The 16,680-nt window shown below is 43.9% G+C and overlaps 1 protein-coding gene and 1 long non-coding RNA gene across 6 annotated transcripts in view; one reads left to right on the top strand and one right to left on the bottom strand.

The window, feature by feature from the left end:
- yeats2 (YEATS domain containing 2) overlaps positions 1–14,195 on the bottom strand; it is a 39,844-nt gene extending 25,649 nt beyond the window's left edge. The window contains exons 1-13 of one of the 5 annotated variants that reach the window (XM_064338196.1): positions 13,917–14,195; positions 12,342–12,464; positions 12,130–12,227; positions 11,763–11,855; positions 11,417–11,650; positions 11,035–11,153; positions 7,844–8,005; positions 6,817–6,928; positions 4,788–4,832; positions 3,792–3,990; positions 2,317–2,553; positions 1,868–2,038; positions 623–723 (exon numbers count right to left, since the gene is read on the bottom strand). In XM_064338196.1, the coding sequence (XP_064194266.1) occupies positions 623–723; positions 1,868–2,038; positions 2,317–2,553; positions 3,792–3,990; positions 4,788–4,832; positions 6,817–6,928; positions 7,844–8,005; positions 11,035–11,153; positions 11,417–11,650; positions 11,763–11,855; positions 12,130–12,227; positions 12,342–12,441 (1,671 nt within the window). In that variant the 5' untranslated portion in view covers positions 12,442–12,464; positions 13,917–14,195. Of the gene's footprint in view, positions 1–622; positions 724–1,867; positions 2,039–2,316; positions 2,554–3,791; positions 3,991–4,787; positions 4,833–6,816; positions 6,929–7,843; positions 8,006–11,034; positions 11,154–11,416; positions 11,651–11,762; positions 11,856–12,129; positions 12,228–12,341; positions 12,465–13,601; positions 13,709–13,916 lie in introns of those variants that run through there. The other 4 variants (XM_064338195.1, XM_064338192.1, XM_064338193.1 and 1 more) reach the window with 4 other exon arrangements.
- On the top strand, positions 13,795–16,616 carry LOC135256447 (uncharacterized). The gene is made up of 3 exons (XR_010330434.1): positions 13,795–13,928; positions 15,132–15,253; positions 16,270–16,616. It is a non-coding gene; the product is annotated as an uncharacterized LOC135256447 (long non-coding RNA).
- Positions 16,617–16,680: the final 64 nt, after the last annotated feature.

The raw sequence follows: 16,680 nt of genomic DNA, 5'->3' as shown, positions 1-16,680 counted from the left end.
TTCCATTGTAAATATGCAGAGTCAGTCAGACGGGCAGCTAGCTCACAATAGCTTTCCCTGGGGCTAGAGTGTGTTTTTTTTTGTCTTGAGCGCTCCACACAAAAGCTGTCTGTGGCTGGTAAACAAAATGAAAATCACACAAGGCCAGTGGCAGAAGGCACTGCGTCCTGTTTTACTATGAGACTGAGAAGGTAGCCCGAAGCAAGAGAGTGGCATTAAGCATCACGTGACACACCATTGTGTCAAACACAGCACGGTTGCCTGGGCTACGTCAATCAGCCAATGAGGGCTGATAAAGAGCAAAAGCGTGGAAAGACATTCAAAGGAGACTTCAGGTCTGTAAAACTGCAGCTACTAACTTCTGTTTGCTGGCACAACAGTTTGTGCAGTTATGTTTTATGCAAACATGGAGGGTAGACCTTGAAACCTCACTGATATGATGGGGAAGCATTTCTTTTGAGATGTTAATATAAAACTTTGCTTTAGCTGTTGTTGTCACTAGGAGAAAGGTGTGAAATTTCTAGAAGAATTCCCGAGGCCTTGCTAAGGTCAAGGTTATGCAATGTGTGCCGTCTCCAGGCGTGGACGCGCAGCCAGGCCCAGAGCATTGTGGGAACCTTACCTTCACCCCGGACGACAGGAAGCTGCTGGCGTGCATTTTCGGGGCCGGAGACCTCGTGCCCTGGCCCTGGGTAGCAGTGGTCTGCTTCGCCGTCGGGCTCCCTGCGGGAGGAACCCAGTGACACCCATTATCAGCGGCCACACGGTGGCGCCAGAGATACGAGAGCGGCGGCTCCCTGGAGCACACCACAAAATGAATGACTGCAATAAATGTATTAACCTCCAGCAGCTTTCAATTTCCCTGGTACTGTGAGTATTGAGAGGGGAGGCAGGAGGCTGAAATTGGGAGATGTGATGTATGGGAATGTCGAGTCACTTGAAGCAATGTGGAGTTAACTGCAGCTAATAGTACTGTGGATTCACTGATTTCCAACCCCAAACCACACACACGCACGCACACACGCACGCAAACGCACACACACACACACCTTCCTGATCTTCCTCCTCTGCAGACTTATTCATCCACCCCTTAATCTCTCCGCATCACTCGACCGCTGAGCACAGCAGCCTCGTCACCATGGAAACTGATCTTATACTGCCATCTCACCGTACGTCACAACACATGACAGCTTCACATTAAAGCATGATGTTTAGTCAGGTATGGGCGGAGGGGGAGGGGTTGGGGGGGGGGGGAAGCTGGCCGATGGGGGCTAAAGGCTAGGGAGGGAGGGGCTTCCTGAGCTTCAGCCTCAGGCCGAGGGTCTGGATTCACACTGCGCAATTCCTCATAACCGAAAAAAAAAAAACACCCACTCTTTCATGCCGCAAGCCTTGGTACAGTGGCATTCATCAATTTCTCTCCCCCTCCCTCCCTCCATCCATTTTCCTCTCTCCCTCTCCCTCCCTTCTGCAGTGGAAGTCTGCCACAGAAAAGCCTGTTGCTGCAGAAAGAATTGCGCTAGAGGGGACAGGATTTGTTAAGCCAAGCAAACCGATCAGGGCTGAGACAGTGACACCAGCATGAGTAAGCGCTGTGGCTTAACTCACATCATAGCTGCTTGCGAAACAGAAATGTTACACCATACTGAAATGTTTGTTCAAGGCAGAAACTGATTTGTCTGAATCAATTAAGTTAAAAAAATACACTATTACTCTTGGGCAGCCTAATAAATTCACTTGGAAATGTATTCCTGTCATTACTAATATGGCTGTTGTTGGTTGTGTAGTGCCTTTTTTTAATACCACTTGTAAGGGGAGTGGGAGGTGGTGTGCTGAGCTGAGCTACCAGTAGGGGGCAGCAGCGTACCTGCGGAGGAGGCGGCAGCGGCAGCAGCAGAGGCCATGCTGATGACCTGCCCGGGCTTGTCCACAATGATGTAGGGGTTGTTGATGACAGAGGCGCCCTGCTTTGTGTGCACAGGGGTGGAGGTGGGGGTTCGTGGAAGGGGCGAATGGCTGGGGGTGGAGATGGGGGAGCCTGGAGCCAAACAGAAACAACAGCAAAGCTGCAGGTGTTGGGTAAAAAAGTGCTGATGACAACTTGAGCTGAGTCCAGGGATCTTACGCCCTTTTACACCTCATACACATACATTGCATGGTGCGTCCACAAGGTCTTCGCATGTGTTCTCTCCCCCAAAAGAGAAATCCTTGGTAATTGTTTGTATAACAATTCTCAGTTAAATTTGTATTTTCCTATTTTATTATGGCTACTCTAGACAAGAGACAAAACATTTTTAATCCACACCAAAGCGGTACCTGAAACGATCTTGCAGCTCATTGTGATTGGCTGAAACGATTTCCCGGGAGACTCCGCAGGACTGGGCACCTGCCCCTGCGGGACGATCTTGCAGCTAGCTGTAATTGGCTGGAAAGCGGAGTTGCCGTGGGAACCGAGAGTGATCTTCTCCGTGACTTTGGGCCGGGACGGCGTGCGCTCCGTGGAGAGGGGGTCGTAGGCGCTGGTTCGGCCAGCCTCGGTCTTAATCGCACAGCCTGGGGAGGGTGACAGGGAGACGGACGTGAAGGCGGCGGCCGGGGGAAGCCGCCGGGTTAGCCTGTCGCTAACGAAGCTCCGCTCTGAGCAGCCAGCCCCTCGGACCAGCCTCATTCCCAGCTGTTCCACGCTACGGCAAACAGCACACGCTTCTGGCTGCTCAGCCTTCAGTGAAAAGCTGTCCGTCGATTACGATGGTGAAACTAACTTCTCATTTGTTCTCAGCCATCGCTTCATGTTCAAATCGTCTCCTCGTATCCGCCTTCGCAGAAAGCCCATTCCTGTAATTAAATGTGTATTTTTATCGTTTCGTACGGTACCGTGATATGAAACGATAAAAATACACACTTAATTACAGGAATCAATATAAATGCTCCCTTATCAACATACAGGGATTAAAGGATAAAGGAAAGAAGGAATCCCATGCCACTTCACAGGAGAGTGTAACATCCCCAAAAATGGGGCACTGCATTTTCCTTCCACATTCAACTCAATCCTGGCACACCACTAACAACTGTGGAGTTATCAGTCATGTTTTATCACTTTAAAAACTGTGATTCAATTACTCTCTGACTTGAAGACCAAACAATAAAGTTTGGTGGGTTAATCTCATGTTTAATGTTGGTCATAAAAGCAAACAACTGATCAATAATCTAACAGATGGCTGAACACTCATCATTATATATAGGTTTACGTAAAAGAATTGGACGAAATCCCTATCTTTAGATGGCTATTTTTTATCTTTCGATCCATCAGCTCAGGCTGACATATTTCAAGCTGTCCTAGAACTTTTTTTCCTGTGTTACGCCTACGAAGATCCTGATTTTGTCACTCATCCAGGAAGTTTTCTTCTGGGCAGCATTCCATTCATTCCCCAGTGAAACAATGTCCTCAAGTATTTGATGTGTCACTATGTCAATTCAGTACATACAGAAATTGAATTTTACCAACAACTCTGTACTTGAGCTAATGGGTCATTGGTGAAATGCTGTCTATATTTGTGAAACAGCACAGAAAGGTAGGTAGGTAGGTAGTACCTGATTCTACTTCCTGTTGACACTTAATTACTTGGTCTAGTACTACTCATTTTCATACTGCAGATCAGGCAAATGATGAATGAACTACATTTGTGTACTTAAATTGACACACAATTTCCCATTTGGCAATATGATGTACACAGAATAAAAGAAATGTTAACGTTATTGCTAAAGGAATATGGCAAAGCCATGGCGCACACCTTTCTCCAAGACGCCGTGGGCGTCCGGGGCGTGGCGTACAGGGGAGGCGGGCAGCCGTGCGGAGGGCCCGGGCGTCTGGGCGGGGCCAGAGGAGGACCCCGGGGCGTGGACAGCGCTCGTCTGCTGGGAGGACGAGGAGGAGGGAAAGGGGACCAAGTCCTCCCCCAGAGAGTTTCGGTGCAGCTCCACATCCACAACCTTACGAACATACATAGAGGGTTGAGAAAAGGCGTGAGACGTGTCAAACTCTCAGGCTTCAGCTATAAATGTGCTGACAGGTATCCACTAGCCAACGGAAAATATGGCAACGGGCATTAACAGCAAGTGGTGCTCATGGGAGATGAGGTCCACAGTAGGATGTGGGCAAGTTCTGACTGCGCTTTAAGCATATCGGAACATAATTTCCTATCAGCAACTACAAATTGAACACACACCTGGGGAGTGCATAATAGGCAAAAGCAGAGCAATGTTTGGGGGCTGCATCAAAATAATGTCAAGTCCATAGTTAAGACTTGGTTGTGGAATACTTTTAAGCATAGTGATTTTACCTGCAGCTCTGTGAAAACACAGATGCATAGGTTTTTCTCCACAAGAATTCATGCCCAGTATCAAGAATTTAATCAGCAGATGATTTACAATGGCAGCACCAGTATTTCTAAGAAATGACTACCATTAAACAATTACAACTGGGGGCAGTACTGTAGGATCACAGACCCTTCCAGGCCTAAGCTACATGTCCAAGGTTCCATTTTGTGCAAATTGTGCAGGCCATACGATATTTATCAATACAATGATTCATCAGTATATTTCTGAAAACATATTTGTGAAGCATTCTGCTTAAGCCAGACGCCAGCAGCAGAAGCAGAACATGCCCTCTTCAGCAGGCTCATATGGCGCGTACAGTACGCTGCGCAAAGTTAATGATTAATTCCGGCACACTGGTGCCACTTGTTGCTCGCATGACTCAGTCAGGCACCAGGGAGTGGACAGCCTACCGTTTCAGCGCCGAGCGTCTGCAGGCCCGTGTAGGTTCTGTCCAGCTGCGGAAACAAGAGTCGCGCTCGTTAAACTGTGCCGAGGCAGAACGCAAAAATGAGAGGGCGTCAGCTGCTGGCATCAGCTATCAGGAGGACTGTAATGGTGGCCTTCTACATAAACGGACCTGAAAAGCCCCCGTGCATTGGTATATTATTAACCCTTTAATGTGTAAGATCACGTGTATGTGATGAGAATGTTCTTAACTGAGAACTCGAATGCTGATGTCATAATCACTGCTGGTAACTAAAAACAATGGCGTTCTAGAACACTGACTTACAATCTTTTAAAAAAATTCCAAAAAAACATACCCTTGAAAGTGTTAAAAGATGTGTTTTATTGAAAAAGAACTATGTGCCCCTCATTAGACGCTACTGTGGTGTTCGACCGCAAGCCAATGGGACCTTTGAGCCAAAAAACAAAAGTGTACAAATACATTCAAAATTTTTCTTTTTTCATCTATTCAAAACATCTGTACACCTAACACAGACTAGCAAAGACTGAAGGGAATGTTGATTTGGGGCGATGGGTCCTAATATACTTTGTGCTGCCTGTCACTTGAGCTAAAAGAAAAATGAGAAAGCACTGCAGGCAAAGGCAGACTACCAGTTGTCAACAGTGAGCAATCCCCAGCCTTCTGACACGTAAATAAAGAGGTTTGTAATAACATCTGACATCCTGTTTCAATTACAGCTTTGAGCAGTCCCTGTCCACACTTACATCTGCACCATTCTCCCCAACAAACACTCCAACGCCAAGGCAGAAGGCTCTTACAGTACCACCAGTTCAGAACCGAGAGTGTGGCAACACCGGTGCTGGCTGACAGCCACAATCAAGTCTCCCGCTCGTCCGATAAGGCGTACGTTAACCAAAATGTAACTGAAAGCAGGATAACATTTGCATGCTTCACATATTCAAATTGATCTCCATTTATGAATGTATCTTTATAGTGAGATACGTAGTACACTAAACAACGCAGGGAGCTAAACCAAGTCAAGCTGCTACATGACGATGCCTCGTAAGGGTGAAGGAATGTAACTGTGAAGGATATGATTGTCGGGTGGGCCACGGTACAGGGTACTTAACCCACACAGCCTGAGTGAAAAGCACCCGTCAAAAGAAGGCAAGTCGCCATGGAAACAGACGTCTACTAAGCAGAACAATTAAAATCTATTAGAATGATTGCATTATTCCTAATTGTGGCCAGTTTTGAACAGATAGATAACAGCACAGGTAAGGTGGAAATAGCAGTAAGCACAGGAACTGAGAGGAGCAACAACAAGGAGGTGGTACAAAAGGTGCCCCAACGTCAGATAGTGTCCTATATTACTGAAGCCAGCAGTATAAACGAGGTGGCACATTACTGAGACCACCTCCAGGCGGTAGATTATTGCGAACAGTTGAACAAAGGTGGTCAAACTTCAGTTGGTATGTTGGTAAGAAAATAACCACTGTACAGATAAACAATACAATGCACTATCTGTTCAACTTGGAAATATTACAATTCAGTTAATAATGAACTTCTTTCATCTAAGTGTGTTTTTCACTATTTGAAATGTCTTTTTTATACGTAATAGATAATGTTTTGGCAATATTCACTGTATGTATTTCATGGCAATAAAGCATACTGAACAGAACTGAATGTCATTGAGAAGCGGTAAAAAGGCAGTCAGATGTCAGGTGGGAAATGACTGAAATGGGTGGCCCACAGGAGCACACTTTCAGGTGGAATGGTACAGAGACCGGTGGCACAGAAGAGCTCACCTTCAGGTGGAATGGTACAGAGACCGGTGGCACAGAAGAGCTCACCTTCAGGTGGAATGGTACAGAGACCGGTGGCACAGAAGAGCTCACCTTCAGGTGGAATGGTACAGAGACCGGTGGCACAGAAGAGCTCACCTTCAGGTGGAATGGTACAGAGACCGGTGGCACAGAAGAGCTCACCTTCAGGTGGAATGGTACAGAGACCGGTGGCACAGAAGAGCTCACCTTCAGGTGGTGGATGATATCGATGCGTTTGTTGCGGGGGTCTTTGAAGTGGATCTGGACCCGGACTGGGAACTCTCCCCAGCCACGGCGGGTCAGGTGGAAGGGAGGCTCGCTGAAAACATGCAAATTAACACAATTTAATCCACTGACAAATCTCCTAGTGCGCAGGGAGGGGCAAAAATGTAGTTTGCAGCTGTCAAAACTGGAGCTTTTAAGCCGAGTGTCATTACAAACTTATGTACGACGTGTCACCAAAAAAAATGTTTGATGTTATTTTTAATCATTGGGAAACAACCTCCAGACTGATCCTACTAACCCAAACTATACTACATACTGTGTGGTGCAATGGCTTCACGTGCCATTGCTGTATATCTACTGTACACTATGGCTCTAATTATAGTGCAGAAACTGCATGCATTACCCTCCTAATACACAAGGGGGCAATGATAAGGCAAGGCTTACTTTTGGGGAGGAAAGTATGTTGTTATTCTGAAGTGGACCAAAGTGAATTCTTGAGTGAGTGAAATACTTGGAAAAAGAATGCTGCCATAAAGGCAGAAGAGCGGCAAAAATAGAAATGGATTTGGGAAGAACTGCGTAGGAAAACGCTTTGCGTTCACGCTGAGGAGAACTGGAAATAACTGGTCTGGTGGTAATAGCTGATACCTGATTATAACCGGTCAAAAAATGTCTGCTGTGGCGTTTATAGGAGTGAATGCCAGAGCCATGAAGTGGGGGGCGTCTAAACATATTTTATAAGAGAGCTATTCTTCATATGAGACATGCCTAAAAGTGCATATACAGACACGTCTTATTTGCTCCCTGTAATTTTCCATGTCAAAATATGTGGTTAACAGTTTGGAGACATACGAGATGCCCCCCGGGCCTAAAAACAATATCCTTTGAGTCTCTGCTCAAAAACACACGTGAAACACACAAAAAGTGCGTGTCCACATTAACGCAAACACACAAAAGTACGTGCCTCCCACAAACGCACACACACAAAACCACACACTCACACACACACCTGACTTCCACAAGGTCATTGGGTTTGTAGCTGGGGTGCAGGAAGAACCAGACCTTCTTCACAAAGTGGTCTATGCTGGGCTCCTTCCGGGAGCCCCTCACATACACCATCCACTTGTGCGTGGACTGATCGTTTTCCTCTCTCTTATCTGGGGGGATGTACCTGAGACACAGAGACAAAGAGAGACACCGAGGGCAATGAGGAAAGGAGAACAAAAATAGAGAATGAGGGACAGACAAAGGGAGACAGAGAGAGAGAAAAGGGAAGAAACACAAAACGGGGAAGAAAACAGGGAGAAAAAAAAGTTGGGAAGAAGGGAAAACAAAGAGGAAAGGTGAAGGTAGAGGCAGGGAGAGGGAGGGAGAGCGGGAGAGAGCAAATGAAAAAGGAAAAAAAAACGGGCGGATTAACAGGGGTGTGGTGAAGCGCCCTTGAAAACACTGTCCGTGTCAATCATTTTCAACTGACATTCTTGTTTTTGTCAGAGGGACAGTGCGGATAGGCAGGAGCACACCATGTGACCGTGATGGTCCTGGCAGCACAGAGCGCACGCTTGCTGATTTCACCACCCTCCCTCCTGCCTGTTACCATCCAAGAGCACTTAAAGCAGACGATCCGTGTCAAGACGAGACAAGCCCGGGTTACCTCAAAGCACAGTCGATTAACAGTCATCAGAAACCCTCCAAGCTGAACTTAAATGAGCGAGACCAATAACCCGTATCCTGAATTACCCCAAAACATACACCCTTAAGATCCCCACGGTAATTCGACGATAGTCAGAAGCACAAAGGTAAGGGTTCAGTCGGATGTGAAAATCATTTCTAAGGGTTAATTTGCTTGGCTTGCGCTTGCGATTTCTAGCTACGCATATTCTGTGGGCTGTTCTAAAACACTTATTGACATTTTGAATAATAATTTATATTAGTTATTTGAAGACCCAGAAGTAAAATATCGTAGAAGTTAACTGCTAATAAAAGTATCCCACAGTGCTGATTGTGATTGACAGACCCACCAGGCAGGTACAGTGAGCAGCGGGGCAGGGTTGGGGGTAGGGGTGGGGGGTGGGCAAGGTACTTTCCACAGATTTCCTACAACGAAAAATGGATCCCACGGGAACGGGACCTGTGGGACCTGAAACAACCGTTGCAAGCGCAGGACAAATTTACTCCGAAAGAGGGTTTGACGCACAGCGAAAGAATGACGCAACTGAGTTAATCCTACACCAGGATTATGTTCCGGCAAGCTACAGTAACTTCCTGACAAATTTCCTGATCAAATTTCATTGAATTTCATACTTATAAAAAAATAAAAAAAATTTAAAAAACCCCAGCTCAATTCATCTTTCATCTTTCTATTTAATTCTCAAAAAATATTCACATTTATGTTTAAATAAATGAGCTGAAGTTCTCTGAACTTTGTAGACGCAGGCTTTTCATTAGTTGCTCATTGTTTAGATACTCATGTTTCTACAGAGGCTAATAGAGGCTAATTCAATAAAATGTTTCCACATGACGGCCCATTCGATAACAAATTTGTATTTTGCATATAAAATCTGGTCGGGTTTATTTAATGCAGTAATTCTAATATCGTACAGGTTGGTGCAAATCCCAAAAACCTACAGTAGGACGATGCACAAGCCAGAACAGGTGTATGTTTCGGGGGAGTGTGGGACAGGAAAGAAAACGTTGCCTGCATGTACAGCAGGCGGGGAAAAGTCATGTGCAGGGCTCTACGTCCTGTTTCTCCGGTCCATCAGTCACAGCGGTTCTGCCTGCACCGGCCGCATTAAGAACGTGGTGCTCTGGCACAGTAACGGCGCATCTCAGCAAGACTGCAGAGCGAAAGGACGTGGCCGCTGGCAACACGTTTCAGAGGATTTGCGTGCTCTGCCATGTCCTCCCAAATTGTGGCACAGGCCAACTTGTACAATGGGGCATTACAAAAATGAAAAAAAAAAAAAAAAGAAATTCACCAGTAGAGCATAAGATGATATATTTTTTTTCTGATTAAAACTTCGTTTTGGTGGAAAGTTGCTGGGTGATCACTGTTGTTAGAACTGTACAAAACTGCACATCTGCCAAAAATAAAAAATGACTCACAGAAAACTTTTAAAAGCAAACTAGGAAAACTGGGTCAGGAGGGGAAATCCTGGGAGAAATGTGTTTATTCTGTCATAGTGACTCAGTTTACCAAGCTCCGCTTTTAGCCATGAACATCCTGTCAGCAAGGTTGACAAAGAGCAATCACCGTTTTGTTTTGGATATCGCAAAACACAGTTCTGCGGTACGTACATGTGTAGGTGAACATTTTTTGTATGTATGTACTGTTTTATATGTTGCGTACACATAACTTTATGTTGCGTGAGCATGAAAAGAGGTACACTTTGAAAGACATGCTTGCCTCTACTTCGATGAGTGAACCGAGTTGGCAACAGCCTGTTCCTAACATCAGCAAGGCTGCCGCCATTCTGTGTTTTTAACTGCCTTTTCCCAATGCCAGGCAAGTCCCTGTCTGCTTGTTCTGTCAGCTAGCCATAAAGCCTCGTCTAGACTAAAACAAATCGACTGTCTGCCGTGGTTGGGTTTGTGCATTCCAGTCATGTTTCCACAGGGGAGCCACTGCTAGTGCATCATTCGGTCACTTTTCATAAAACGGCAGGCTCTGGCAACACTCTTTCTCCGAAAGGAATTACCTGTCCACCCTCTGGGAACTTAATTCCTTTCTGAACAAAAATGTATTTGGCTTTACTGATGACATTTGTAAGCCCCTTCCCAAGCAAGGATAGAACCACCATGGGCCTTTAAATAAATAGCCAGTATTTGCATACATGCCCAAAAAACATTTTTATGTGCAGTTTTTTTCTTTTGGTAGTGCAATAAAAAGGAGTTCAGCTAGTCAGAAATCATATGTAAGTGCGGTTTTATGAAGAGGTGTTCCTCACACAGTAAATTTTGGTGTTCACAAGATAATTAGACGGTGGACCTGGAAGGCAGCATGTTTGAGTCTTACATCAGAAACTTCTGCGATACCCTTCAGCAAGATTCCCTCACCCGATTTGCCTCAACAAAACATTAGCCTGTAAGTCTCTGCATGCAAAAAGTATATAAGGGCACCTCCTTAGCAATAAAATTACAAAAGATTGCCTTTCTTCACAGAGAAAGTGGCCCAAATTCTCAAATGAAGACACTTACTTGGACACGTTTCCCACAACGATGGTCTTTTTCACATAGAGGCGGGACGAGTCCTCTCCCGTGGTGTGATAGGTGAATCGCTGGTCTCCATCCCGCGGGACCAAAACTCCAAAGGTGTCCTTGAGCCCAAAGAGAAAAGGCAAAATGAAAGACATCAAAAGGGACTATGAAATGGAACAAGATAAAAATTATAATAAAAGCCTTTGATGTGGTTCATACACAAGTTAGTGACTGACAGCTAATGCTAGCATCACCCAATTTGGGCTTAATTAAGCCTCAAAGTGCAATAACTCATAACACCCTGCCGATGTTTCTTTTTGGTTCCTTTTGGTTACCAAGTCCATTTGATTACCCTAACCCATTACACCACACTGCCACTGACCTTCCCCGTGTTCCGGCCTGGCCTGCGCTCGGGCCGGCCGGACTCCTCCCTCCAGCCCCCCTCCCCGTCCCGGTCCAGGCCCTCGCCCAGCTGGGACAGGGACTCTGTCTCGGACTGCACGAGGGAGGGTGTCTCGGAGCCCTGGTTGAGGGGAGAGGAGGAGCGCGAGGGCGACTCCAGGAACCGCTTGATGGCCGGGTGGTTGAAGACCGAGGGGTCGCTCTTGGATGACTGCTGGAAGCAGGAAAGCGCGCAGAGATCAGCACTCACTTCCCGTAGAGAGTTAAGCCTGTTGAGCGGCAAAACGTTTCACCCGACAGCAAGTCATGTCTCATCTCACACTTACCTCTTGGACCTTTGGCTGGCCTGCGTTAGCATAGTAATTGGCCACAATGCAGGCCCTCAACTTGTCCATCATCCTCCTCGCTTCATTAAGACGCTGTGGCAAAGACAACCCAGAGCACAGTTAGCTTATTGCAATTTCCTTAACACCCAAATAAACACTGATGCAATCAATTCATACGGAAATTTCAGATTTAACATTATGCCCATCCGAAGCGTCAGGTAAGAACGCATCTAAAATTTAAATATGAGTACATAGCAAAAACAGCTCTGGGTGCAAACGGTTTGCAAACACAACCCACCATTGATGCCTGCCATTCCTTCATTGATCAAAATAGCTATTTATATATTTTCTACAGCATGGTACATACCTGCCCAATCACCTCGATCTCATGCTCTTTGTTCTTCATTTCCAGGCAGAACTGATCCTTTATGATGGCTTCAATTTTCTGTACCGTTGCTTCCCGAGCTAAAAGATGAGCAAGATGAACAGCACAGAGAGCATATAAACAGAGTGAATGATACGTGTTAAAAATAAATAAACATCAATGAACATACAGATCAAATATGACAGAGGGATTACCATTCTGCTCCAAGACCTTATGTCGCTTGTTTTGGTGGACAACTGATATTTCTTCATAGTCTGGGTCTTTGTCTTCAATCCTCCTTTTGATTCCTGACATGACTGTTCTTCAAAATAATACAACTGCAAAGAAACCCATCAGTACAAAGTGCGTGACTCACCATCCAAAAAACTAACAGTCTCATATATGACGTGTGTGTGCGATTTGTAAAAGCATCTCTATCAAATTTCATGCTATTCCATGTTTTTTTAAGAACGCTTAATCAGTCAGAACAGTTCTCGGGTAGCTAATGCATTTGTTTTCTAATGTGATGCTTTTTTAATATAAACTGACTTACAGCTGTACACTGTTAAGCTATAAATTCTTTAAGTGTGTACACCTGATAATCGAACTATTTCTGGAGTTCAGACACAGTAGATTGTAAATGAGCCAAACAAGCCTTGTGATTAAAATATGTTTCAGCACAAAATTGTGGAACTTTGCTTTACACCACCACAATGAATCAGTTTTACGAAAGACTGCGCTACTGGTGGACTGACAAGTACAAGTCAATATTTTAACGTTACGAATATATCCATCGGTCTAACTCTCAGAAGTATAACAATAAGAAGCCCAATAAAAAAGTAATCACAAAATGTGTCAAAATTAATACAACTTGCAAACTCAGTAAAGAACAGTAACTTGCAATATTTCCACAAAAATCAATGGACGTGAAAGAGACTATAGACGAACATATATTTCTGTGTACGACTTTTATTTAAACTTTTCAACCACCGCAAATACATTTTTAAAGTAATGTTCTGTGCTTCAATTGAAGAAGGTGCCAAGTGAACTGCTAGCTACATTAGAAGCGCTTAGAAACACAATAAACGTCTCATGCTCATATTCTTGCCATGTAGCAACAATAATGCTAGCTAGCTTGTAATAACTTCCATTGACAACGGGAAATTCCCAATACATAGCTACAAAATAAACCTGTCGTTCTAACTCTGCATGTTTGAAGCGCGAACTATGTGCGCATTATCTAACTTAAAAGTAACTTGTGCAACTTAGCCAAGTTAGTTCGGTAGACTAGCTAGCTACCTAAACGTTGGCTAGTAATGATTAGCTAGCCGCATAGTACTCCGTTAGAGTCTTCGATGCTAGCCAGTTATTAATAGACAGTTGTTTTGAATTTAGCAGTACAGACACTCAAATTAACTAACTGGGTTGTTAGCTAGCTAGAGCTAATTAAATGCTGTATTACAACTACTGCTTACCATACCCTAGCAGGAGCTAAAAGATGAGTATTTTAGCTAGCTAGCATTATTGCATTAGCGACATTACTCGCTCGCGTTTGGAAGCAACACAGCAGCTACAAAGCGGATAGCCTCTCTACTCGACACCGATAAAAGCCTGCGGCCTAAATAGCGGGGAAACTAAACATAACTTCCACCCAAAACATAAGCTAAACTTTGTGAAACGGCCCTATGCTTATGCGTTTGATCAGTTTTCCTTAGCTGATAAATCTCGAGACTGACAGCTAGCTATACATCTTAAATAACACCGATCCATCTCCCCGACAGTCACCCTACCTTACGCACCTGGTACGTGAACCGGTGAGACCCAGCCGGAACGAAAGGGGAAAGTTTGCCGTGTTGTGACTCGTGTAAACCGGGGAGGTGTAAGACGATTATTCGCCGGGTCCTGGTGGCGTGTGTTTGCAGAGTAATGCGCTGAGACAAATAATATACCCGCGAGAAACCTTATTCGAAGACAATGATTTCTTTGGACAGTGGGTCTCAGCGCCATGAAATTGCAGAGAGAACTAGGCCGCGCAATTTCAATTGGTAACCGGTTGAGGGCGCTCTGAAGTAATGACTTTCAGCTACAGTTTATGTGACGGAACAACAGGTTGTTTGGCAGTGAGTTAGCTGGGTAACATTACTTCAACAGTTCTTCGCTCACAGTAAACAATCAACGATAAACAATAAAATAATCCACATGAATGCAACAATTATGTGTGATGCAAAAAATAATAATTCGTTTTTTAAATCAATAATGTATGATTTAACAAAATCGATAAAATGCGCCCATCAAAATGTATTTTTATTAGCTATATTTCTCAGGGCTATAGGCTACTTCAGAGAACTACAATGATTATGAGTAGGCTATTTGTGATTTGATAAGTAGCTAAGGAACATAACTAAATCCTGGATGGTAACAGTAATTATAGTTCGTTAAATCCTTAATTAGCTTTCCCAATTGAACTGCTTTCAGTAGATGAGATCATTCCTGAACACACCAGACTATTCTGATCCAGTTGCGTAAGTTCAGATAATGATCAGCTCATGTCAAGATGTTAATTACGAGAGACAAATAAATCAGTCATCTTAGGGTATCTGCGGTTTATTGTTCTGCGGTTTATTGTTCATTTCTGTCAAAGGAGCACGTATTTGTGCCAATTTTCTGCAAATTGGCATATTAAAAAAGAAAATTATTGGAATGTGTATCATAAAACATAAGCGTTTTTAGGGACGTAAAAAACGGAATTTTTATATGATTTATTATTTTATACATTCCTAAATGTATTTTATCTCACACAACCTTTCACTTAACTGTACCTCCAATCGTTTTATTGTTGGTGACTGACTAGCCCATTGGAGAAGGGGCCGAATCGTAATTTTTGTTTTTGATGAAAAAGTAATGCTATATAGCACAATTATTGTCCAATTTTTAATGTTATTTGATTTTGCAAATACAATTTTGATTGATTTATGATGTTGTTTGTGTTTTGGTCTGTTCTTCAGGATTGTAGTCAGTCACAGCCAGCTACCACAAGACATCTATACCAACCTGTCCTCCTCCATCCCTCTGTGGGAAATGTCTGTCATCAAAATTTGACCACCCCAAGAAGGAAATTTTGCCTACTGTAAGCTTTCCAAACCTCCCCCTCCTTCTTGCACCCACCACGATGGCTGTTTTGCCTCCAGCTCTGCAGCACTGAACTGTATTAAATCAGTTAAATCTAGCAAAGCTTGGCTGTGTACAACAAAACAGACTGCATTCAATTGGTTTTTGAATGCCAAAGCACAAAGGTCTTACAGTCCCACCTGAAGAAAAAAAACAAACACTTTTATTCAACTACAGAATGTTGCTCAGAGCAGATTTAACAGGAACAATGCATCGTATCATGGCTATAACTTGTATGAAAGAGCAATGCTGTTTGGAAAGAGGAATGAAGCCACACAGAAAATAGCTGTGCCTGCGGTGACTGTTCAGCCTCAGGACAGCTTCTGTTGATACTCGGAACAGAATGGACTAAAATAGACTCTTTTGTGTTGATATGATTCTTCCTACTCAGTATATTAACAATAACACTAAGAAAAATTACTATTAGAAATGTAAATAATTTATCATAATTATGATTGTTGCAGTAGTTAGTAAGTAAAATAGGCATCATTTACCTTTTACTATCATTTACAATTTACCGGTTTACCAGTTGGGAAGTAGGGAATGAATAGGTAGCTGCTGTGGTTCAGGCTGAATGTTCAGGTTGTGTACACTGTAGTTTAAAGGCCACCTATTCAGTGGAAATGAAAGACCATGTACAACGCTTTGTAATTTGTATTTACGCACAGTCTTAGAGCTTAACATGTTAGTGCAGGAGACAGGTGCAACTCAGCATTTGCAAAGACTCACAACAATGCCCACTCGCACACACTCACACACGCAACATATGCAAACTGCGGTAGGAAACATTTGTCTATGGCAGGCAAACCTATTTAAAAGTAAATCGCACGACAAGGCTCAATGCTAAAGCAGTCCAACACACTCCAAAATTCAAATAAATGCAGATTACTCCACAGATTCAGTGCCAATCAGTGCCTTTGGATGTTCGGATGTCAATATATTCAAATTCCCTCTTGACGGTTCTCTCGTTTTCAGTTATGCGAGGAGAACAGATGCAAAGCAGAGCCAGGCATTCCAGCTTCCTAACCATGCCCGCCAGTTGATGAAAGCCTAAATTATAGGCTGCACAGCAGACATTACGGAACGGGACTTGTGGGTTCTTCAGATACTTGGAATACCGTCATTGTACCCTTGAGCCAGGTACTTGCTGGAATTCGTCAGTGTGTAAAATGTCTAAAATGAAATGGCTATCAGCAATAAGCTAATGTGAGGTGTGCATGTAAGAGAAAGCTACAGTATCTGAAAGCATTTTATTATTAATCACCCCATGCCAAACAGTATGCTCTAGCAGAGTTACACATATTAAAACCTTGTTTCAAGTATGTCTCTGGTGACTAATGTTACTATAATGTTTTCACAAGGTCATTGCGAGTTTTGAAACTGCTT

The sequence above is a fragment of the Anguilla rostrata genome, chromosome 6 (genome assembly GCF_018555375.3).
Source record: "Anguilla rostrata isolate EN2019 chromosome 6, ASM1855537v3, whole genome shotgun sequence".
Taxonomy (NCBI): Eukaryota; Metazoa; Chordata; class Actinopteri; order Anguilliformes; family Anguillidae; genus Anguilla; species Anguilla rostrata.
This window is presented reverse-complemented; position numbering and strand designations above follow the sequence as displayed.